We start from the raw sequence: 24,200 nt of genomic DNA on the forward strand, positions 1-24,200 counted from the left end.
TTCTCCTGAATGAAATAAAATAAGTGATTAAGTAGTATGAATAAAGAAGATGTGATATATATATATATATATATATATAATGGAATATTACTCAGCCATTAAAGAATGAAATCTTGCCATTGGCAATGGTGCGGATGGAACTAGAGTATATTATGCTAAGTGAAACAAGTATGAGCAAGACAAATACTGTATGATATCACTGATATGTGGAATGTTTTAAAAGTTTTTTATTCTATTTTTTTTATTTTGACAGAGAGATCATGCACACAAGAAAGCTGGGGAGTGGCAGAGAGAGAGGGAGAGAAAATCCCAAGCAGGTTCTTTGCTGTCAGCACATGGCCCAATGTGGACTTGAATACACGAACCATGACATCACGACCTAAGCTGAAATCAAGAGTCTGAGGCTTAGCTGAGTGAGCCACCCAGTCACCCTTTATATGTGGAATTTAAGAAACAAAACAGATGAGCATAGGGGGAGGGGGGGGTGGGGACAAAGAAGGAGGCAAACCATTAGAGACTCTTAATTATAGAGAACAAACTAAGGATTGCTGGAGGGGAGCTGGACAGGGGATGGGCTTAATGGGGGATGGGGATTAAGGAGGGCACTTGTGTGATGAGCACTGGGTGTTCTATTGAAGTGATGAATCGTTAAATTCTACTCCCGAAACCAATATTACACTGTATGTTAACTAACTAGAATTTAAATAAAAACTTGAAACAAACAAAAATAATAATAAACAACTTACATTAAAATATCAGTTACAAAAATCTGATTTTCTCACATTTTAATGTGTCTAGACCTTAGAAAATTAATCATAAAATGACAGAGTTTTTCATGTAATATCTTCTTTCTAATTCCACTACGTATGATAATTTAAATCCTATTTACACACATATTAAACAAATTTTCATTTTCTTAAAATACTGTAGAGATCTTTACAGGCATTCTGTTGTCCAGTATCTCTCTGATATAAAATCTGCAACTGTAATGAAATATTAATTAAGGAAATCAGAAATTCTGTATCTTTCATTCCATAAATCTTTTTTTTCAGACATTCAGGAGAATTTCTTCTGTACTTGAGTGCAATGAGTAATAAGCTTTAATATTTTTAAAATGATTACACATTCATTTCACATTACAAAGCTCTCGTACAAAATTACTTCCTTTTACTTTGTCCCAAATATTCTGAATACTAGCAAAGGCTTAATCCCTATAATTTAATTTATCAAGGAGTAGCTTCTGCTTTCCCAGGTTTTATTGTTTGTATAGGGTTAAAATCCTACATTGCTCAATAAATATTTATAAATTTACTGGATATATGCCATTATCTTCTTTCATCTAATGGGTGACTTCAAAAATACAAAGGGACACAGAAGAAAAATAAATAACAGAGGATAAACTATGATAAATAACAGGTGGTGTGAAATGAGTTTTTAAAATTTATTTTTATTTTAATTAAGAACATTTTTTTTTCCAGCTTTATATCATGGCAGCAAAAAGATTAGATTTTTGTGTTTTCCTTTTGCCAGGGACTCTTATGCTGAAGAATTACTCCTCTAAGATCAGAAAAATAAAACAAAGGTATAAAAATATTACACAGATGTTGCAAATATTAAACAAACACTTAGGGCTGCCTGACAGTATTTCTGGTGCAATATTCTTTTAAAAATGTGTTTCAGTGAAAACCTTTTACAGGAGTTTTTGCACTGCCAACATCTCTTATTCAGGTTCCTAGAGAAATGAAATGTGGGTAGCAGTGACTAATTAAACTAGCAGCTACTGTTTCCCAAACAAGTTTGGACAGATTATATTTACGATGGCCAGATGAAATCAAAACCATTGAGTGTAGTCAAAGTGAGACAATCTAAGAGGGCAACTGAGTTTTATCTGATAGCATACTGATTAACCTGACTTAATAAAGTTCAATGGCCTTTGGTGGCCACCTACATTGTCAAGTGCAGAGTGAGGCCTTGGAGTTGCAAAGAGGACTCAGTGACAGATGGTGACTACACGTACCCTGGTGAGCAATGAGTAATGTACAGAATTGTTGAATCACTGTATTGTACACCTGAAACTAATATAACACTGTATGTTAACTATACTGGAATTAAAATAAATAAAAATGAAAACATTAAAAAAATAAAATATAAAACATTCCCAAAAGAATCTCTCTCAAAGAAGTGAAGGCATGTGCACTTACAGGTTGCTTTAGAGAAAATGGTTATTCTGTTTCCTTTTGCACTGCCTTGTAAAAAGTTCACAGGTCTCTGAAATATGAAATGTACTGAACAGATGGATGAAAAGACAAATGACTGAATTAGTAAATGACAGTGAACCTTCCATAGGAGTGAGAGCGATGCAGGATCTTCAGTTAATTTATCTTTTCTTGATTTCCTCAAGGTCAAGGTAGTCTTTTTGCTATAAAGAACAACAATGATATGGTAATGCCTTTCATTTGTATAGCACTTTTTATTTGTCAAAGGATTTTTTCCTGTTCTCACAATATCACTTTTAGGAAAATAGAACAGGTAGGCTATTTTTATATCCTTCAGAGAATTGTGCATGTAAGCCTGAACAAAATTTAAGGAAGAAGAAGAAAATGAGTAGCAAGTTGAGTATTGGGAATTCAGTGATCATTTAGGACATTTATGCTACAGTTAAAAATTGTGATTTTAATATTTTATTACTGCCACTAAAGTATACCCAAATCTCTAAAATTTTATTATCCACTTGCAAGCATTAATCAGAAGACAGAAATAAATGGTTAATTCAGTACAGAGGTCAGTGACATGAAGATTTTCAATCTTTTTTTTAAATCTCCCACAAATCAGTATCGTTTTCTTAAAATTGCAAATGCAAGGTAGATATTATGATTGTTTACTTAATTAGTATTTTCTAAGCATCATATATGTATCTTTTCTATATAGGAAACTCAAAACATATAGTGATACTTCACATTTTGAATTCAGTGTATATAATGACATCCTTGAATTCAGAAAATAACTCAAGGTAAAGTTCTGAACTGCAGAATTTGATATTTTGAAAAACAAAATGAGAATTTCATGGAGTGATTTCTTATAATATTCCATAATTCTATGTTACATATAACCAATGACTTGAATAAGTTCTAAACTTAATTAATGTAATTCAATTTTTTTTTTATTTTTGGAGTAAAAGAACACAATGTGGTTATTTTGAGAATTAGCTGGTTTCTTCTGGGTAAATTAAAGTCCAGAGATCACATTTTTGCATATACTTTATTCTTGATGTGTCTGAAGAAAGAAACAGTTAATGTGATTTGCAAAACCTAGAAGAAAAGGAAATGATAAGATATCAAAATAATAAATAAGAGTAATTCGCAGTTAAAACTTACAATACAATCCCCTACATGCATGTTTTATAGGGAAAGGATCAAAGAGTGGCCAAGTTTTGAAGTAAGGTACACATGGTTGCCAATAAGAAGTCTGCAAAGTAAGTCTTCTAGAGTAACCCAGGTGTCACCAAGTTCATTTATGAAGGGACTAACGAATAGACTTCAATTTTAATTACATGAGCTATCATTGGGCTAGATGTCATGATGAACCCTGTGATCTGGTTTTTGTTCATCATCTGTGTCATCAGTCCTACAAAACTGCTTCATTTTGGTGTAGAATCATTAAAGATGGTGTGCAAAGAGTAGATTATAAAATGGACCACAGGTACTATCTCCCATTCAGTCTTGTCTTAAATACCCAAGCATGAACACAATGGGGAATAAACATTTTGAAAGAACATCATTAATGCATATAAAAATGTTTTAATCACCATTCTGAGACTATAGTTGTTACCAGTTGAAGAAAATTTATGGAACCTTGGGTCAATGCCTTTTTGGATCAGCATAACATTAAATGCAGTATCCTATTCTGAACAAACCATGCATTATATATTCATTGCAGTGTTTTAGTCTACACTGTGATAATACATTCATTCTCACAGTTTTGTTAAATCCATAGCCTTCACCTGCTTTCATCAGTCTGCACTGAGACTGGAGAATGAAGTTCTGCTTCTGAGTCTCAAATCTGTAGTTGGCACCGTACAGGTCAGCAGGTCATGGAATGTGTCTGTTTTGCTTCCCATTGAATCTCTGACCATTAATACAGTACCTGACACACAGTAGATGTTCTCCCTCCTCCAAATTTATTGACTGACTGAATGAATGAATGAGTATATGAGTAACTAGTACATTTACTAATGTCAAACATTGGTCTAGATTTCCAGTCTGCCAACTTGAAGACTGCCCAATGTGGGCTCTCACTGTTGAGATATGAAGTATTATATATATATATATATATATATATATATATATATAACATATATATAAAACATGTATATAAAACATATGTGAAGTATATATACTTATATATATTTATTATAAATATATATTTAATATATAAATTTATTATATATTTATATATATTTATTATACAACACACAATAAATATATAGAATATGTTTATTATATATTATTACATATTTTATACATATATAAATACTTCATCTCTCTCTCTCTCTCTCTTTCTCTCTCTCTCTCTCTCTGTATATATACCACAAAGCAATGAAGTCACTACCTTCCAGGATGACCATTTATTAACAGGTCATCCAACTTGGCTGATTTAAGGATATCACCCCTCTAGTTGGGACCCATACCTCTCTCGGATGTGAATACTCTCAAGGTCCGGACTCCTTTTGTATAATTTGTCTGATTAGGACTCCAGCTGGTTTTTCTGCAGTTTGTTATGTATGGTTTATACTCAACTATTTTTTATCTTTAAACATATTAGCAAAAGCTTACCTCTGAAGCCAAAAGTCCGAAGTTAATTCCAGTTAATGTTAAAGCATTAGCGTTATACCATGTGTTGATTTTATTTTCACAACCCTAATGAAAGAAAAGTTATTTAGACTGACTTGGGAGAGGAAAATGGTCTTATATAGAATTCTATCACAAAGAAGAAGAAACATAATACAGTAATTCACAAACTCTAAAAAGTCATTGTCTAAGTGGAGACTAGCCTTTTTAGTCCAGAGAACTTCCTCTCATAGCAGAACATCTCTGTTACTACTTTTTAAGTTGCTAAGATGTTGTGATGTAATTGAAATCAGAAATTTATTAAATTTAGAAAGGGCTCTAATTTTCTGCACACTACTGTAATTCAGCAAGGTATGTACTATGACCGAAAATGATTATTTCCCAAATAGGAGAAGCTTAAAAAAAAACCATAATGCTCTATTTATCTGTGAATGAATTATGTAAATAAAAAATGTGTCTTACAATTAGAATAACATCAGTGTGTGAACTATATAAAATATTAGAAGTTCTTGGGATGGAAATCTTGTTGATCAGTATCCCATACCTGTAAGTAACAGACGAAACCCTGTTCTTGCTTCTACTACATTTATCTGAACACTTGTTCACTGCTGGCGTCCCCTCACTTCAGTTTTTGCCAATGCTGATACCTTCTTACTTCTGGTATTGTAGCTCCCTTACCAATCCTATATGCCAGAGATTGGCCAAAAGTGCCTCCCTTTTCTGCAGTGATTCAGTAAGGAGGGTTGGGGAGAAAGGTTGATGGTATCTCAAGCTCTAGGAGCACTTAAATAACATACTCTCAGAAAGTTAAAATAATAATTATTCATTAATTATGAGTTCAGTTTCATAAAGTAGCTTAAGAACTTAATCACTGTAAATAATAGTGTTTGTATATACAACTTTTGTTCAGCATTCTAAATTGACTTGCAAAAACAAAACAAAAAAAGACACTGTAAACACTTGGAAAGCCTTATCTTTACCTCTAGGTAAGTTGCATTCAGTGGCTCATCACAAAACCACTTTCTTAATGTAGAATTTGTGCAAGAACATGGCACCTGTTCTGAATTTTCTTTATTTTTATTCTTTATCCAGTCTGTGTAGTTGTACTGGCCACAACACTGCAACTAGAAAAGAAATCTATAAATTTTACTATAAAATATTCAAAAGGCAGTTAATTGTGATTCCCATGTACGTTAAAATATTTTTTCTGAAAAAGTTATTAATTCATTCTGCATTGAAATGCAGTGAATTACAAATGTAAGTATAGTTTTGTTTGTTTAATCCATTACTTTGTTACTGCTTTTGTTGATGTTAACCAGAACTAAAGATCTTTACAATATAAGTGGGCTATGTTTGGATGAAATTGTTAGATCTGAATTTATCATAAAGGAACCCAGGATGGAAGGTATACCTGATTTACTGAAGCTACAAACTATGTTTGGGACTGAATACAGAAAAGGAAATCACTATAGGCATATCTTTCTCTCCACTATAGCAGTAGCTATATTTTTTCTCCAGAATATGCTGCCATTTTTATTTAATTATACATAAAGAGATTCAGTGTTATTTTTACTCTCTTCGGACTAATATGTTAACTTGCAATTTTGTATTGTGTGAAAATTTTCCACAGAGAGTCAAAAAAGATGAAAAGGCAAACAGCCATAGAAATGATAAAACATTGGAAAGATCTCATTTCCAATCCCATCAAGTTGAATAGGGAAGATGTGAAAGAATCAACATATATATTTGTCACCTAGAATGTAAGACAGAGTTGAAGTGAATACTTCATTGTTTTCTAAACTTGTTGTTGAATGTTATAACATCAGTACTGCCTATGTCACAATATGTACCAACAATCATGGAAATGTTGAATGACTGAAATAATGCTTTAGAGTGTGAGTACTGAAAATGAGTTCAGTCAAATCTACATGTCTTGTCTCAATTATACTCAGGACTAGGAACTGTAAGCTTGATTCTCAATAATAGCAATGTCACACATAGAACTTTTTTCTTGTTTATCAGTTTATGACCATAGGAAGGTTTGGTTCTCTGCCATCAGTCCTAATGCAATCTAGAGAGGCAATACATGTACACATCATATGCGTCAGGGGAAAAACAGTACGACTAAAAAAGCATTTATAGTTATATTTCAATTCTCCTAAAATGCCTTTCTGTTATTACATATACTAAAAATAATAGCTATTTCTTTTTTTAATTTTTTTATGTTTATTCATTTTTGAAAGACAGAGAGAGACACAGTACAAGCAGGGAAGGGGTGGAGAGAGGTGGGGGGGGGGTGTGGTGCACAGAATCTGAGGCAGGCTCCAGGCTCTAAGCTGTCAGCACAGAGCCCAACGCGGGGCTCGAACTCACGAACCGTGAGATAATGACCTGAGCCACCCAGGCACTCCAATGATAGTTATTTCTATGTGAGGCACCTACTATAGTAGTTAGAGTACAAAATCTAGTGCTACATTGTCTGGAATTGAATCATGTTTCTGCAACCCAATTAGCTCTATGACCCTGGGTAAGTTACTCAATTTCATAGTCCTTCATCTATAAAACGAGGATAATAGGTCTTACTTCATTGGGTTCAGAGGAGTAAATAAGTTGATACAAAGCACTTACAAAAAGTAAATACAAAAATTATTTTCTTTATCAAGCATTTACTAAGTTCCAGCTGGTGATCTATTCCTGTAAACCATCTGGGCAACCATACCCATTCCTGTACGCTGCCTAGAAATATTTGATGTGCAAAATAAGAATCATAATACATTAGCTAGCAAGTATTAATTGCTCACTATTTTCCAGATCCAAGGCTTTCTGTACATTCTATATATTATTTCATTGATTCCTGCCAACCAGAGGTAAGGGTTATTCTGTCCATTTTAAGAATATGGAATCTGAAATTAATAAGGATACTTGTCCAGGGTCAAAAAGCTAATATGTAGCAAACCTGACATTCAGGCTTAAATGGTAACTACCATGTTTCTCTGCTGCTGGCAAGAACTGTGCTCAGACTTCTGTCCCACAGGTGCAGCAGGGAAGATTACCCCACCAACACTTTTATAGGTGAGACCAGGTTAAAATGCACATCAGTTAACCAAGAATCGAAGATCTAATTTACAAAAGGAGGATAAAACTCAAGATTTGTAACTGGGAACAATGCTATTCCTCTCATTCCTCTGTTCCATCTCCCACCCTTCCCCATCTCCCTTACCCTATAGTGATCATGTTTGACATCTAATTTTTAGTTTTATGCTAATTTTCTCTTACTGTTTTCTGTAAAGCATTCAGAAAAGTCCACTTGGGTATATCTTCAGGCATATCTTTAGATCCATACTCAGCAATGATTAAGTCAACTTTATCATGCCATACTTGGTGAATCTGTTGAAAATTGCATCAAAGTCAAAATCTGAAATCCTATGGGATTTGTCTTTCTCTGATTTCGCTTAGCATAGTACTCTCTAGTTCCATCCATGTCATTGCAAATAGCAATATTTCATTCTTTTCGATGTCTGAGAAATATTCTATTGTACATATAATCACTAATTTGTACACCTGAAACTAATATTACACTGCATTTTAACTAACTAGACTTTAAATGAAAACTTGGAAAGGAAAAAAAGTCCAAATCTGAAGGAAACTTTCTTTATGGTTCCTAACAAAAGAGTATTCTAGTCATTTTGCTGTTCTCTGATTATTCCTGTGTTTTCTGTTTCTTTAACTACTTTTAGCAATCTCAGTGAGTGCTGAGGCATTTGGTCTTTTGCATTGTGACCTACAAGAGGAATATATGAGACTTATTTTATGGCTGAAGAGAAAGTTATGTGCTATTCTCCTGAATGTCTAAGGATTCTGCTTTTCTTCTTGTACTCTCAGGAAAAATTGTGAAAAACTCTGAAATGGGCCGAAAAAGATTACTGAGTATCTTTTTAATGGAAATTAGGCTTTCTTTAGCATAACTTCAGGGTCTTCTTATTTCATGAGGGCCTGTATCTTTCTCAGTTTTTAACTTATTTAACAACTTTGTAAGTTGTAGGTAACTACTGACAACTGATGCTTTATCAGAGAAATGCAGATGAATTTTTCCTGGTGGGGGGCAAATGATATCTCCTCTACCAACTGTGTTTTGTATATGTTAAGAGATAGCCTTTATAAGTGTCTTCTCTTTGGACTCTCCTTTGAACTGGTTTTTATTTCTTACTGATTCCCACATTAATCAAGATGTTAAATAAAATCACTGATCTGTGCTTGCTGTATATTTATACAAGAATTATGATTTTTAATTTAAAAAATTAAATTATGTTTTCACAATGCTATAACAAAAACAATCAGATTTGAAAGAATGGGGTGAACATGCTATTTCAAAACCTAGATATTGCAGAGGTAAATTTTAATAGTAATCTACTTAAATATTTAAAAGTTCAGGTGACTTTCATAACTAAGGTAAAACATAGAAAGAACAGATACTATTCCATTTTATGAACAAGGAGATCGAGAATTTAGTTATTTGCTCTGTTTACATGAATAAGGATCTGGAGATGAGGCTTTTAAATATGGTTCATTTGAATTCTAGTTTAGTGATTTCTCATTGTATTATGCTATCTTTGAATAATGAAAACTAATTAACTGGTGGGAATACTACAACCATTAAACCATGTGTACAAGTTAACTCTAATGTAGTCACTTATATATCTATGCTTTAATGCATTTAAGAAGATTAGAATAATGTAGTGTTATTTAGATCTGTAAGTTATTTAATTTATTCTCTAAGTTAATTTTTATTTATTTTCATTTTTTAAATGTGCTTTTTTAAAAAAAAGTTTATTTATTTTAAGAGAGAGCATACGTGCACATGAATCAGGAAGGGGTAGAGAGAGAGGGAGAGAGAATCCCAAGCAGGCCCCATGCTGCCAGCATGGAGCCCTACCCGGGCCTTGAACCCACAGTGAGATCAAGACCTGAGCCAAAACCAAGAGTTGGATGCTTAACCAACTGAGCCACACAGGCACCCTAATTTTTATTTAGACTAGAAAATATTTTTCCATTTTATATTGTTGTAGGAAGGGGCAGGCTTATGTCCTTATTTACCCTCTGAAGCATTATTTGGGAGATCCAGAGAGCAGATAAATCACATCTTAGTACACAAGAGTATCATATCTAATCTCCATGACTTCTATATAAAGAAAATCCCCTCACACATATTTATTTTGACAAGGATCCTTTGTAGCCCTAGTGCACCTCGAACACTGTTGGGTGCTGTAAGTGGCATAAAAGACTTAGAAGCTCCTAGGAGCTTAATCTAGTGTGAATGTAGAAGGAAAATTGATGTAAACAGAGCTGTTACCTCTAGATTCAGTTAATAAGTGTTTGAGTCCAGAATCTGTCATTTGGCCATGATGCATTTTAGCAAACATTTCTCCTCTCAAAGCCTCAGTTTCCTGTTCTAGAAAGTAGGACTAACAATGCCTCTCTAGGGGTTGTTGTGAGAATCAAAAATCTAATGCCTATAAAGTGCTTATCACAGTCTCTGGCACATGGTAATTATTCTTAGGTGATCATTTTTATTCTTAAATTAAGTAGAGATGAATATGTGAATAATACTTAAGAGAGCATGGACAACACTGATAAACTAAATTTAGGTGTTAAGGATCCTGAGGTGTTATATTCAAGTTCTATCACCAGATCCAAAAGTTACAGGCCGATTGGTTGGGATGTAGTGCTTTGCCACCATTACAGCTTTACAGAACCCACATACTGTGCACACACATACACACACACACACACACACGAGAAGACATTTTAGCTCTAAATGTCAGGCCATTAACAACAAGTCTTGGGTGGCTAGATATCCAGGATAGATGCCAAGCACAGGAGAGCAAATGAAGTTGGAGGGTGATGGTGTTCTACAGGAATGAGGTTTGGTCATTGCTTAGGACTCTACATATAGAGAGATTTTTGAAGGCTAGGAAGTGTAGGAACTGATCAGGGGTTCCTTTGAAATTAATTAAGGTAAGAAAGGGAGTTCTTTTTTAAAATATTAAAAAAAAATTAAAGTCTTTTTAAATTCATTTTTGAGAGAGACAGGGTGTGAATGGGGGGGGGGGAGGGAGAGAGAGAGAGAGAGAGAGAGAGAGAGAGAGAGAGAGAATCCAAAGCAGGCTCCAGGCTCAGAGCTGTCAACACAGAGCCTGATGTGGGGTTGGACCCACGAGTTAGGAGATCATGACCTGAGCCAAAGTCGGACACTTAACCGATTGAGCCACCCAGGTGCCCAGAAAGGGAGCTTTAAGTAGCTACTCAGTGACAGAAACTTTTGAAGTTGTCAGTGGTAACTCTCTAAGGGAGGTGGGTATTAACCATGCTGTGCAGATTAAGACATAGGCTTAGGACTGCTAAGTAGCTTGTGGACCTCTAGTTATCTGCAGATCTGTATGACTTCAAGTCCATGCTCTTTCCTACAGGAAAATCTCCCATAATACAGAGACAGAGCATGACTGCACTGAAACAATGACATTTCTTTTTCTTTTTTTGAATTTTTAAGTTTATTTATTTATTTTAAGAGAGACAGAAAGTGGGGGAGGGGGCAGAGAGAGAGAAGGAAAGAGAGAGAATCCCAAGCAGGCTCCGCACTGTCGGTACAGAGCCCCATGTGGGGCTCGAACTCATGAACCATGAGATCATGACCTGAGCCAAAGTTGGATGCCTAGCCAACTGAGCCACCCAGGCACCCTGAAACAATTAAATTTCTTTAAAAATAGAGGGTAACCATTGACCTTAGCAGGTAATTTTTGTTACCCAAAGGTTTTTTTCAGGCAGTTTACTATATGGCTTTTTTTTTTAATTTAATTTGATAAATATAAATCTCGTTGTGATTGATTATATCACTCATGACCATACCTGTACCAAATATGTGAATTATGCATTTCATTTAATTTAAATACCTAAATTTCAAATTCATACAAGTCTAAAGGTATTTCTTGACAAAAATAGAATATAGTAAGTCTATATAGAAAAATAGAATTGGGTTAATCATGGGAGCCAGGGTTGGCTGGGAGACAAATTTTGGATTCCCTACACCCACTATCACCCCCTTTTCCCCCATGTTCTTTGTTATTTACAACACTGTCAATATTCTGCTGAGTTAAAGACAAATTTCCTTATAGTCCACCTTTTTGATATGACCTTATATAGAATTCTGTAATATGTCCATTGAATCTTTTTCCCCACAAAGACATTTACCTTTCGCTCTTAATATAGGCTCATAGGTCTTAATAATTTAAGATGTCTAATTTTCTTTAGGTTTCAAATAAAAGGATGATCTTTCCATACCTCTTTTTTCTTTGTGAAGATGAATCCTGAAAGTACAACTTGAACACCAAAGGCCCACATTAACAGTGCTGCATACTAAAACAGAAGAGAAATAGAGATAGTAACTGTGCTTCTACTATGTACTTTAGATGTTACAATAATGGGGAAATGTACATTATATGAAATATCCTGTCTTAAAATACACACAGGTATTGCTGGTTTCCAGCCCTCATATACATGAGTGATGTTATTCAAACAAAAAGGCAAAGAAAAAAATCATTGAACATTTGGATAAGAGTAAGACAGAAGTGATAATATTCAGTGGGCACCCTAACAGACCACTTGGTCTAATGAAATTGTTGATGATCTTCCTTCGTTTGGATCTAAAACTGTCCTAGAGGGGAACTCACTTGGCTGGATCTCCACTTAACGCACCATGACACTAACACTAGAAAACTCACTGAATTGTGACCTATTAGGCGAATCCAAAATGAACAAAATAACAACAATAACAGAAAATAACAAAAGTATCTGCTATAATAAGATTAAATTTGTATGTACATTTAAATTATTCCTTTGAAAACTGAAAATACTTCTCTTCAAGGCCAAATGAAATTATTTGCACATTTATTTAACTATATTTTTTAAACTTAAGGCCACTGCAATCTTCTTCATCATAGCAGCACATAGTAGTATATATTATCTAGAATTTATAATGATCTAAAAAAATTAGCAGTCTGAATATTTTACTAACTAAAATATAAGAATGACTCACTGTTAGTATTCTTAATTTCACATATTTTAAACATTAATACTTTAAAATAGTTAAAATTTGTTTGTTTGATATAAGTTACAAATCTTATTTTTGAGACAAATGTTTCAGAGACAAAAATAGGGTCTTTAGATCTGTTTAGAAGTTTAGATTTCTAATACTTCTACATACATCGTCTCACTTAATCTTCACTAAAAGGAGATTTGTAGAGACAGGAAAATTGTAAAACAATATTTCATTATAAAATATTGTAAGACAATATTTTAATGTAAAACAATAAAAAAATTACTGGGCTTCTTTTTAATGGAAAGCTGGTTGTGGTCCAGTGGACCTTCCCAGTTTTCTGATCCTATGGACATATGCAATGTTACTTTGACTAAACTATTATTCAACTCTGTATGGGGTAAACTTACAGAATTATGGTAGTAATACAAAAGTTCCTCTTCTTCAATATTACTTTGGCTATTCGGGATCTTTTGTGGTTCCATACAAATTTTAGGATTGCTTGTTCTAGCTTTGAGAAGAATGCTGGTGTAATTTTGATTGGGATTGCATTGAATGTTAGATTGCTTTGGGTAGTACTGACATTTTAACAATATTTATTCTTACAATCCATGAGCATGGAATATTTTTCCATTTCTTCATATCTTCTTCAATTTCCTTCATAAGCTTTCTAGTGTTTTCAGCATACAGATTTTTACATCTTTGGTTAGGTTTATTCCTAGGTATTTTATGATTCTTGGTGCAATTGTGAATGGAATCAGTTTCTTTATTTGTCTTTCTATTGCTTTATTATTAGTGTATAAGAATGCAACTGCTTTCTGTACATTGATTTTGTATCCTGTGACTTTGCTGAATTCATGTATCAGTTCTAGCAGACTTTGGGTGGAGTCTATCGGGTTTTCCATGTATAATATCATGTCATCTGCAAAAAGTGAAAGCTTAACTTCATCTTTGCCAATTTTGATGCCTTTGATTTCCTTTTCTTGTCTGATTGCTGATGCTAGAACTTCCAATACTATGTTAAACAACAGCAATGAGAGTGGACACCCCTATCGTATTCCTGATCTCAGGGGGAAAGCTCTCAGTTTTTCCCCATTGAGGATGATATTAGCTGTGGGCTTTTCATAAATGGCTTTTATGATGTTTAAGTATGTTCCTTCTATCCCAACTTTCTTGAGGGTTTTTATTAAGAAAGGATGCTGAATTTTGTCAAATGCTTTTTCTGCATAGATTGACAGGATCACATGGTTCTTACCTTTTCTTTTATTAATGTTATGTATCACATTGATTGATTTGCAAATATTGAACCAGCCCTGCAGCCCAGGAATGAATCCCACTTGATCATGTTGAGTAATTCTTTTTATATGCTGTTGAATTTGATTTGCTAGTATCTTGCCGAGAATTTTTGCATCCATATTCATCAGGGATATTGGCCTGTAGTTCTCTTTTTTTGCTGGGTGTCTGTCTGGCTTGGGAATCAAAGTAATGCTGGCTTCATAGAATGCATCTGGAAGTTTTCCTCCCCTTTCTATTTTTTGGAACAGCTTGAGAAGGATAGGTATTATCTCTGTTTTAAATGTCTGGTAGAATTCCCCTGGGAAGGCATCTAGTCCTGGACTCTTATTTGTTGGGAGATTTTTGATAACTGATTCAATTTCTTCACTGGTTATGTGTCTGTTGAAATTTTCTATTTCTTCCTGTTTGAGTTTTGGAAGTGTGCGGGTGCTTAGGAATTTGTCCATTGCTTCCAGGTTGTCCAGTTTGTTGGCATATGATTTTTCATAGTATTCCCTGATAATTGCTTGTATTTCTGAGGGATTGGTTGCAATAATTCCATTTTTATTCATGATTTTATCAATTTGTGTCATCTCCCTTTTCTTTTTGAGAAGCCTCGCTAGAGGTTTATCAATTTATCAATTTTGTTTATTTTTTCAAAAAACCAACTCTTGGTTTCATTGATCTGCTCTACAGTTTTTTTTATAATCTATATTGTTTATTTCTGCTCTGATCTTTAAACAAGCAATCCTAAAATTTGTATGGAACCGCAAAAGACCCCAAATAGCCAAAGTAATATTGAAGAAGAAGACCAAAGCAGGAGGCATCACAATCCCAGACTTTAGCCTCTACTACAAAGCGTTAGTCATCAAGACAGCATGGTATTGGCACAAAAACAGACACATAGACCAATGGAATAGAATAGAGACCCTAGAACTGGGTGCACAAAGGTATGGCCAACTAATCTTTGACAAAGCAGGAAAAAATATCCAGTGGAAAAAAGACAGTCTCTTTAACAAATGGTGCTGGGAGAACTGGACGGCAACATGCAGAAGAATGAAACTAGACCACTTTCTTACACCATTCACAAAAACAAACTCAAAATGGATGAAGGACCTGAGCATGAGACAGGAAACCATCAAAACCCTAGAGGAGAAAGCAGGAAAAAACCTCTCTGACCTCAGCCGCAGCAATTTCTTACTTGACACATCTCCAAAGGCAAGGGAATTAAAAGCAAAAATGAACTATTGGGACCTCATCTAGATAAAAACTTCTGTGCTGTAAAGGAAACAATCGACAACACTAAAAGGCAACCAATGGAATGGGAAAAGATATTTGCAAATGACATATTGGACAAAGGGCTAGTATCCAAAATCTATAAAGAACTCACCAAACTCCACACCTGAAAAACAAATAATCCAGTGAAGAAATGGGCAGAAGACATGAATAGACACTTCTCTAAAGAAGACATCCAGATGGCCAACAGGCACATGAAAAGATGCTCAATGTCACTCCTCATCAGGGAAAAACAAATCAAAACCACACTGAGATACCACCTCATGCCAGTCAGAGTGGCTAAAATGAACAAATCAGGAGACTGTAGACGCTGGAGAGTATGTGGAGAAACAGGAACCCTCTTGCACTGTTGGTGGGAATGCACACTGGTGCAGCTGCTCTGGAAAACAGTGTGGAGATTCCTCAAAACATAAAGAACTACCCTATGACCCAGCAATAGCACTGCTAGGAATTACCCAAGGGATACAGGAGTGCTGATGCATAGGGGCACTTGTACCCCAATGTTTATAGCAGCACTTTCAACAATAGCCAAATTATGGAAAGAGCCTAAATGTCCATCAACTGATGAATGGATAAAGAAGTTGTGGTTTATATACACAATGGAATACTACTTGGCCATGAGAAAGAATGAAATATGGCCTTTTGTAGCAACATGGATGGAACTGGAGAGTGTGATGCTAAGTGAAATAAGTCATACAGAGAAAGACAGATACCATATGTTTTCACTCTTATGTGGATCTTGAGAAACTTAACAGAAACCAATGGGGGAGGGGAAGGGGGAAAAAAAGTTAGAGAGGGAGGGAGGCAAACCATGAGAGACTCTTAAAAACTGAGAATAAACTGAGGGTTGTTGGGGGGTGGGAGGCAGGGGAAGATGGGTGATGGGCATTGAGGAGGGCACCTGTTAGGATGAGCACTGGGTGTTGTATGGAAACCAATTTGACAATAAATTTCATATTAAAAAAAAAGTTCCTTGTCCATAGCAATGCAATTCCTATTAATGGAAATGCAAACAAATACAGTCTATAGAGAATATAAATCTGCAAAATCTTATTCTCATTCAACTAGTTGTTACTTCTTACTGGTTCCCTTAGTGATTAATTATTTAAATAAAGTTTCTGACACGTTTGTGCACATATATATGAGTCATGATTTTTACCTTTGAAAATTCCCTTCTAGTAGTAGTTAGATATTTATAGTAATAAGAAAAATTCAGTGTTTTTTATTTGTTTTAGCACTTAGAGAGTACAGTGAGAGACTGCCCAAGAACTTCTAAAAGAGGGAAGTAAAACTGCCCCTAAGCCTTAAATTGTGAAACAATATTTATTCAATTGGAGTAAGGGTACGCAAAATCGCCATTAAGCCAAAGAAAGTGCTTAGGCGTATAAAATTTGCCCATAAGTTGACTGCATGAATTAACGTGGTAATGTATCCATCAGAAAAGTATTGGTAAATTCAGAGAATAGTAAATGTGACATGATTGCAAAAAGTAGTAGTGCCCTTCATTGGAGCCTCCAGACAAGAGTGTGGTGTCTTGGCTTCAGGACCTACTTTGTGCATTCCTTATGATGGGGTCTATCAGGCTTTCTCAGTTATAAGCCATTGATATCACAATTCCATAAGGCTTAAACTTATAAGATGTTTGTTTCCCTCCCTCTAGATTCCCCCCTTCTTTTGTTTTGTCAAACAAATACAATATTCAACTGCAGCCATTGTGTCTCTTACCAGGAAGAATGCAGAAGTACTTAGCTTTTATGTAGCACTGAAAGGCTGGGTGGTCACTCTGGACACTGGTTATCAATCTACACTGGCTGCCACGAAAACTCTCACTTTCCCAGCTCACGTGATCCTTCAGGGTCTACTCATTCTGCTGTTTGAATGGCCTAAGGTGGCAAAGGCAGATCTGCTCTTGTTTGGCAAGAGAGCTCCTGTGAATTAAAACTGATTTGATTTAAAGACAATGGCAAAAGCCGTATTTCATCTGAGCCTGTGAATCGTGATCTTTAGCTGCCACATGTGTGGTAAATGGCTCATGTTCAGGTCTATATTCCTAATTATAATTTATCTTTCCACATATATGGCTAGGGAGAGATAGTGTGCCAGCCAGATGCCAGAGTCTGGCCCTCTCAGCAGTTATATTTCCCTTTGTTAAATAATAAATTGCAATCTCAGTTATAAGTTAGCTTTCCACATGGCAGTCCCACAGGGAGATGTGCTAACTGAAGGACATGGTTTCTTTCATCTTGCTAAGCTACATTGCTCATTGACTTTAATAGTTTATTTGGATTTTAGTCTTCAGATTGTTATGTTTGGTTAATTGTAGTTCACCCCAGGCGATGGATTCCTATTGACTTTGTTTGGAAAATTAACATCTAAGTGTGCAAGGGCAGAGGTCCAGATCCATGGAAAACTCACCAAGAACATTCTATCTAGAAAAGTTTCTTGAGAGGAGGTGCTTAATTTACCTTATTGCCTGGGAAACACTATACTGAGGTGTTACGGTGATGTAAATGATTATTGCTCATTTTGTGACTTGGACACTCTAAATCGAAGATGCAGATTAATTCAGGCTGTTAAAATGAAATACATACCAGGATTAGGAGCCATCTGATTTCATTGTGAATTCCCAAATGACCCAAGAGACAAAGAAGAACAATAGCAGATCCAGTTCCAGTCAAAATTTGAAAAATATATACTATCAGATGATTATTTTTATCTGTGGAAACCACAAAATAAATGATTATCAAGTGGTATTAAAATCCTACTTAATAATATATGCAGTAGCCCAAGATTTCTGTAAGCAGTTGTCGCCAACCAGTAGGATTCTCTCTCTCTCTCTCTCTCTCTCTCTCTCTCTCTCTCTCTCTCTCTCTTTTTTTACTTCATTCTGGAACCTCCTATTTAGTCTTGGCGACTTTTCTTCCATTAATGACATGATGAAAAAATTCTTCAATCTCAAAAGATCTCTTTCCTTTTATCTTATTGATCTTCACTGTCTTCTATGAAAGAAATTTTTTTTTCCCTAAGGTGAAACTCTTTTATGTTTAATGTATATGCAAACACTTATGAACTTATTTGAGTATCTAATATGTGTGGGTCAATTTTCTTATAAGAAACTGAGTTTATTGGTAATATGACTGCATTGAAATTGTATTTTATTCTCTCTCCACCTAGACTGAGCTCTCTGTGCTAGAGACTATATATATTTATACAGTCAACAGACTTAACTGTTAAATGCTTAGTGTTATGACACAGACTGTGGAACACTGAGTGCTTACCAAATATTTGTTAAAAAAAAAAAAAAAGGAAGAAGAAATAAATTAAATATGCCCTAGGTTTTATGGGAGAACAGTGGAGGCAGTGGTGTGCTGGAGCCAGTTTGTTCTGGCTCATAAATGCCAACTGTTACATTTTCACAAAATTTGTAAGCCAACTTAGCTCACGGTGACACTGTGAAATCAGCCATTGTGACATTACGTATTTAAACCACAGAAATCAGTAAATACCATAAATCAAGACTTTCTCTCCCAGAACTGGTTGTTAAATATTTACCAGCACACCCCTGGGTACATGAGCATCTGATCCAGGAGGGGGAGGAGGTTGGAGAGTAAAGGTAGGCAAGATTGCTGGAGAAGGCAACACTGAGCATGGGCTTTAAGTGATAACTGAATATATCTAGATTGGAATGATAGAACAGCACAGTATGTGTAGGAAATTCAGCTTTGCTGGCACTTAGGGTTTGAAGCAGGTGAAATTGGGCAGGTTTTCAGGGGCCAAATTATGCACACTTTGTATGCTCTAACCCAGCCTTTCTCACTGAAATTAAACTCCATGAGGACAAAGTATTTACCTTTCTTGTACACTACAGTATTCTCAGCTTACAGGATCATGCCTAACATGTAGAAGACACTCTGTAAATACTTGTCATATGAATGAATAAGTGCAGTGGGGAGCCAGAGAAAAGCTTTTAATGTTGTATAGATGGATTTTCATCTTAAATTATTTCACGGGCCTCTGGAAGATGGTTGAGGAAGGAGATCAGAACACAAGGCTATTGGATGCTATTACTATGGCAGAGGGAAGATGGGAACCTCACGTAGCATGGTGTTATTACAAATGGAGAGGTGAAGGCAGAATAGTGTTTAAAAAAGGGTAAGTTAATTTAAAGTTGCAGATAAAAGGGAGGGGAGGACCCAACCAGTTTCTTGCCACAAACTGGTTATTTTCAGTTCCATGTCTTGAAACCTTAACTGAGATTTCACTAAATACATACTTTCAAATATATAATTTTTAAGAGAACTATCTCTCAATTCCATAATGGAGGGAAAGAAAAAAGGAAATGACTTTTGCTCCACTGTAACTACTATGTTACCAAATTAGATGCTGTATGGGAAGTGCTTAGCCCAGTGTCTGGCACAGAGTCAACATAAATAAGTGGAAGCTATTATTGCCTCTCTTCTGGGGAAGGAAAGAAAAAGACAGAAAGGTTGTCGTAAGATCTCCACACACCCCTGTACTCTGAGCAAACCACTAATGCACTCAGACATCATGAATACTTTCCCATAAGCAAAGTATGCAAATGGAAGAGAATAAAGTTACTAGGCACTTAGGTGTAGCTGAAGTTTAAATTGTTCAATACTTTGTAGCACTTTATTACCTATTAAACATTTTACTCAGCTTTCATTTTCCTACAAACATATTTTATCTTACTTGAAATCCACTAAGAAAGATGTTGGCCTGCTTTTTGTCATATTTTTAAGGATTAACAGTACTGTTTAATAAAACTCACTGAGGTAATGGATATAATCTAAATCTGCACTTGTCTCATAAGGTAGCCATACCCAACAGCCGCATCTGGCTATTGAGCACTTGAAACTGTGGCTTCTTTCCCTCCCACCAAAGAGATGTATATAAAAATAATCTTTAGCCTATTAAACTTCAGTCCACAGTGACCACAGCATACCACAAAATGGCAAAATAAAGATTTTTTTTTATCAAGTTACCTGCATTTAATTATTTTATTCATTTTGGATAATATTATATTTTATTTGTAACCATGTGATGGTGAGAGCAGATGGTAATTGAGTTTTAAAAGAAATTATTTAACCTGGGCACTATCAAATATGTGGATCTCCATTATCTTTTCATCCAGAGTTTATTAGAACAATCCAGTTTTCCAGTCTTCCATTTCTCTCATAGCTCTTGTCCAGCCAAAGTTCCTAGCTCTCTCTCACCAGATTCATTCTCCTTTATGGTCTTGGTTTTAAGTCCTATTAGTTAGAGATGTTTCTAAAACCAATTGGCAAAGAGCTTCATAGGGAAAAAATTGAACAATACTCAATGAAGTTTAGAGAAATACTGCCACCTGCTGAATAAATCATGTACACAATTATTTAAAATGGAATGCCTGAGTTCACAGAGAGCAAAAGAAAAATAGATACATACCCAAAGCTGTGAAAAAAATATTTCTATCTAATAAAAGCCATGCACCAAATCCCAATAATAAAAGTCCAAGAACCTACAGAAAAGACAGTCGATTATATTTTTGTGATTGCCAATAAAAATGCATTACATTTTCTTTACTAAATAATTATAAAGAGTCTTACCAAGAAAGCTCCATTAATGAGATTAAGAAAGTATTTAAAAATTAATATTTTGTTTTTTCTTAACATTCTTTTTCCCTCCAGATATTGGTGTTTCTGAAAAGATAACCACAACTTTTACTATTAAGTCACCACAGTACAACTTTAAATAGTTCTGCCTATTCACATCATTTATTTACACATTTTTCTTCTTATACCAGTTGTCAATGTAACATTCCTCTCCACCCTCCAGAATATAGGGACATGCTGAAGACATCTTGAAATGAGGTCTGTCTTTTCTATGTGCACCAGGGAGTTGAGAACAAGAATTTGTATAACAAATTGGCATTTGTATAACATGCCAATAGGCACCTTACTAAACTTCTTGCAGTTTTCAGAAAGTAATTTATTTTGTTCTTATTTTAACACACCTTCCTTGCTGGGAAGCTTTCCTTCACCTCTGCTTGTCCCTCCCTTTTTTCCAGAATAATGTCAACTCCTCAGTGAGGTCTCTGTGAGACCTCTGAGTAGGTCTTGTGTACCAGGATACTCCCAGAGTTTAGCACATAGTAGCTACTCAATAGATATCTGTTGAATGAATAAATGAGTAGATGAATTAGATTATTTTATTAGTGCATAATTTAGTTTAGTGTACAATGGAAGGAATAAAACCAACTTACGGCTGTGTTAATTAAAAGTTACTTATTTAAGGGTGCCTGGCTGGCTCAGTCAGTAGAGCAATGTGACTCTTGATCTCTGGGTGGCTCAGTGGGTTGGGCGTCTGACTCTTGGTTTCAGCTCAGGTTGTGAGCTCACAGTTTTTGAGATCAAACCTTACATTGGGCTCTGTGCTGGCAGTGTGGATCCTGCTTAGGATTCTCTCTCCCTTTCTTTCTGCCTCTCTCTCTCTCAAAATAAATAAATAAACTTAAAAAATTCTCTAAAAATTATTTAATTTAGTTTTCTAAAACTTTTATGGGAAAGTCAACTCCTAGACCATTGGTTTTTGGTGCTTTATTAGATATGAATGCTTTAAATTTTCTTGGGCATGTTTCTGGGTTTTCTCTTTTCCTTCACTGTTTCAATTCTACCTAGTACCATAGTTTACAGCGTTTTAGCACATGCAGTGTATAATTAAGATGATGAAAGCAGATTTAATAAGACTAATTTGAAGCTACTTGTCTCTATTTGCTAAGATCTATTTGTTGAATTGAAGGATGCCCTGAAAAGTGGAGGACTAAGAGATGTCTAGGTTAGAGTCTACACACTTCCCCTCCCTACTCTCACTTGAGGTCACATTCCTCCCTAAAACTCCACAGTTCTTCTTCCCAGCTGAAGGAGTCTCTCCAGGTTTTGTCTTCTATCATCTTCTTTGAAGTCTCCTACTGCCATTTAGTTTCTCCAGTTTCTGTCCTCCAGTCTTATTTTTAGATTCCTTCAGTGTCTGGCCTGTTTGGATAGAAGAATCAGTTGGAAAGACTAACTGGTTTTTATTTCAGTTTCTGTATGCTGTAGGTATATGATTGTGGCTTCACTTCTATTTACTTCAGCCTATGAGAATATTGGGATGCTCTCCTACAGCCTAAACAAGTTCTCAGGGCTAAAGTCCTGGTCCTCTGTGAATGAGAAAGAGAAAGTAGACTAGTGAACAAGAACACTGAAGTAACTCTGGTGTGAAGTATTGGGAGACAAAGATTTGGCCGTTGATTTGGTAATAATTAGTATGTTAGAATCAGGGCTAAAATGCTTTATCAAAAGATCCAAATACAAAAATAAACTGAAGCTTATTTCTCTTTCAGTCCAAGGTGGGTAACTTGTTCTTTTCTAGGAAATCATCTTAGGGACTTTGGGCTTGCTCCAGCCTATTCCATATCTGGCTCTCAGATTTGTTCACAGGGTCACGCTTTATAGCCAGCAGAAAGGAAATGGGGGGAGGGGGTGCACCTGGGTGGCTCAGTCAGTTAAGCGTCTGCTTTCAGCTTAGGTCATGACCTTACAGTTCACATGTTCGAGCCCCATGTCAGGCTCTCTGCTGTCTGCACAGAGCCTGCTTTGGATTCTCTGTCTCACTCTCTCTCTCTGCCCCTCTCTGCTCATGCTCTGTCTCTCAAAAAGAAATAAATAAGTAAACTTAAAAAAAAAAAGAAAGGAAAGGAGGATGAGCAAACTCAGCAAGCATATTTTAATCAAGTGGGATGAAAGTTGCACACTTCTCTTCTGTACATATTCCGCTGGCACATACTTAGGTCTCAATGGAGGTGGAGTCAACTATGTGCCCAAGATGAAGGAAAGAATTAAATTAGGGTGAAAAGAGCCAAACAAAATACCAAGCAGTTAGGGAAGGGCATTGTAAGAGATCATTATAGGGAGAAATGGAGGGCTTGGATACAGTTTCAAGATGTGTTACCATGAAAAAGAAAGAATCAGAGATACTCAGAATGATTCCTGTAGGATGGGTAAATAAAAGAATAGTGATAATCACCGGCAATAGAGAAATTGGGGGAAAATTATAAATTTCATTTTTAGTAAATGAGTTTGAATTAGAAGAAGATATCTCCTAATATAGCTTGTGGTTAACCACTGGAAATGGAGTGCAAGTAAATAGATATCATAGGCAATGTGGGAATTATTCACAGGGAGCTGATGTCATGGAGAATGAAAGAGAGTGGGATTGACTACAGATAAAAGTGAGCAGAGATTTGATAACAAACAATGACATCATTAGGAATTTCAATTTTTTAATGCAGACTTCTACAAAATGAGAACATAGTGAAAGTATGATCTCATGGAAATCAATAGAGGAAACATTTTCTAAAATAATGTTGCATGACATAGAGGTAAAAAGGGTAAGAATGCAATATTCTCAAGGTCAGCCAACTTGGTAAGAAGGCTGCTCATGGTACCTTCAAAACAGCAGTGTTTTAGTCTGTTTGGGTTGCTCTAACAGAATACCACAGACTGGGTGGCTTATACGCAAAAGAAATTTATGTCTCACAGTCTTGGAGGTTGGAAGTCTGAGATCAGGGTGCCAGCGTGCATGGGTGGAAGCCTTCTTCCAGGTTTCAAACTTCCTCTTGTATCTTCCTGTGGGGAAAGGGGCTAAGGAGCTCT

The 24,200-nt window shown here is 35.5% G+C and overlaps 1 protein-coding gene across 1 annotated transcript; it reads right to left on the reverse strand.

The window, feature by feature from the left end:
* Positions 1 to 1,182: 1,182 nt before the first annotated feature.
* Positions 1,183 to 21,301, reverse strand: TSPAN19 (tetraspanin 19). Its single transcript, XM_015067144.3, has 8 exons — positions 21,114 to 21,301; positions 20,953 to 21,025; positions 18,099 to 18,223; positions 12,183 to 12,257; positions 8,124 to 8,234; positions 5,828 to 5,971; positions 4,833 to 4,916; positions 1,183 to 3,308 (listed from the first exon to the last, which is right to left on the reverse strand). The coding sequence occupies exons 1-8, from the start codon at positions 21,177 to 21,179 to the stop codon at positions 3,240 to 3,242; spliced, it is 747 nt and encodes a 248-aa protein (XP_014922630.1). The 5' UTR covers positions 21,180 to 21,301; the 3' UTR covers positions 1,183 to 3,239.
* Between the last annotated feature and the right edge of the window lie 2,899 nt (positions 21,302 to 24,200).

Source organism: Acinonyx jubatus, chromosome B4 (assembly GCF_027475565.1).
Source record: "Acinonyx jubatus isolate Ajub_Pintada_27869175 chromosome B4, VMU_Ajub_asm_v1.0, whole genome shotgun sequence".
In the NCBI taxonomy this organism is placed as follows: Eukaryota; Metazoa; Chordata; class Mammalia; order Carnivora; family Felidae; genus Acinonyx; species Acinonyx jubatus.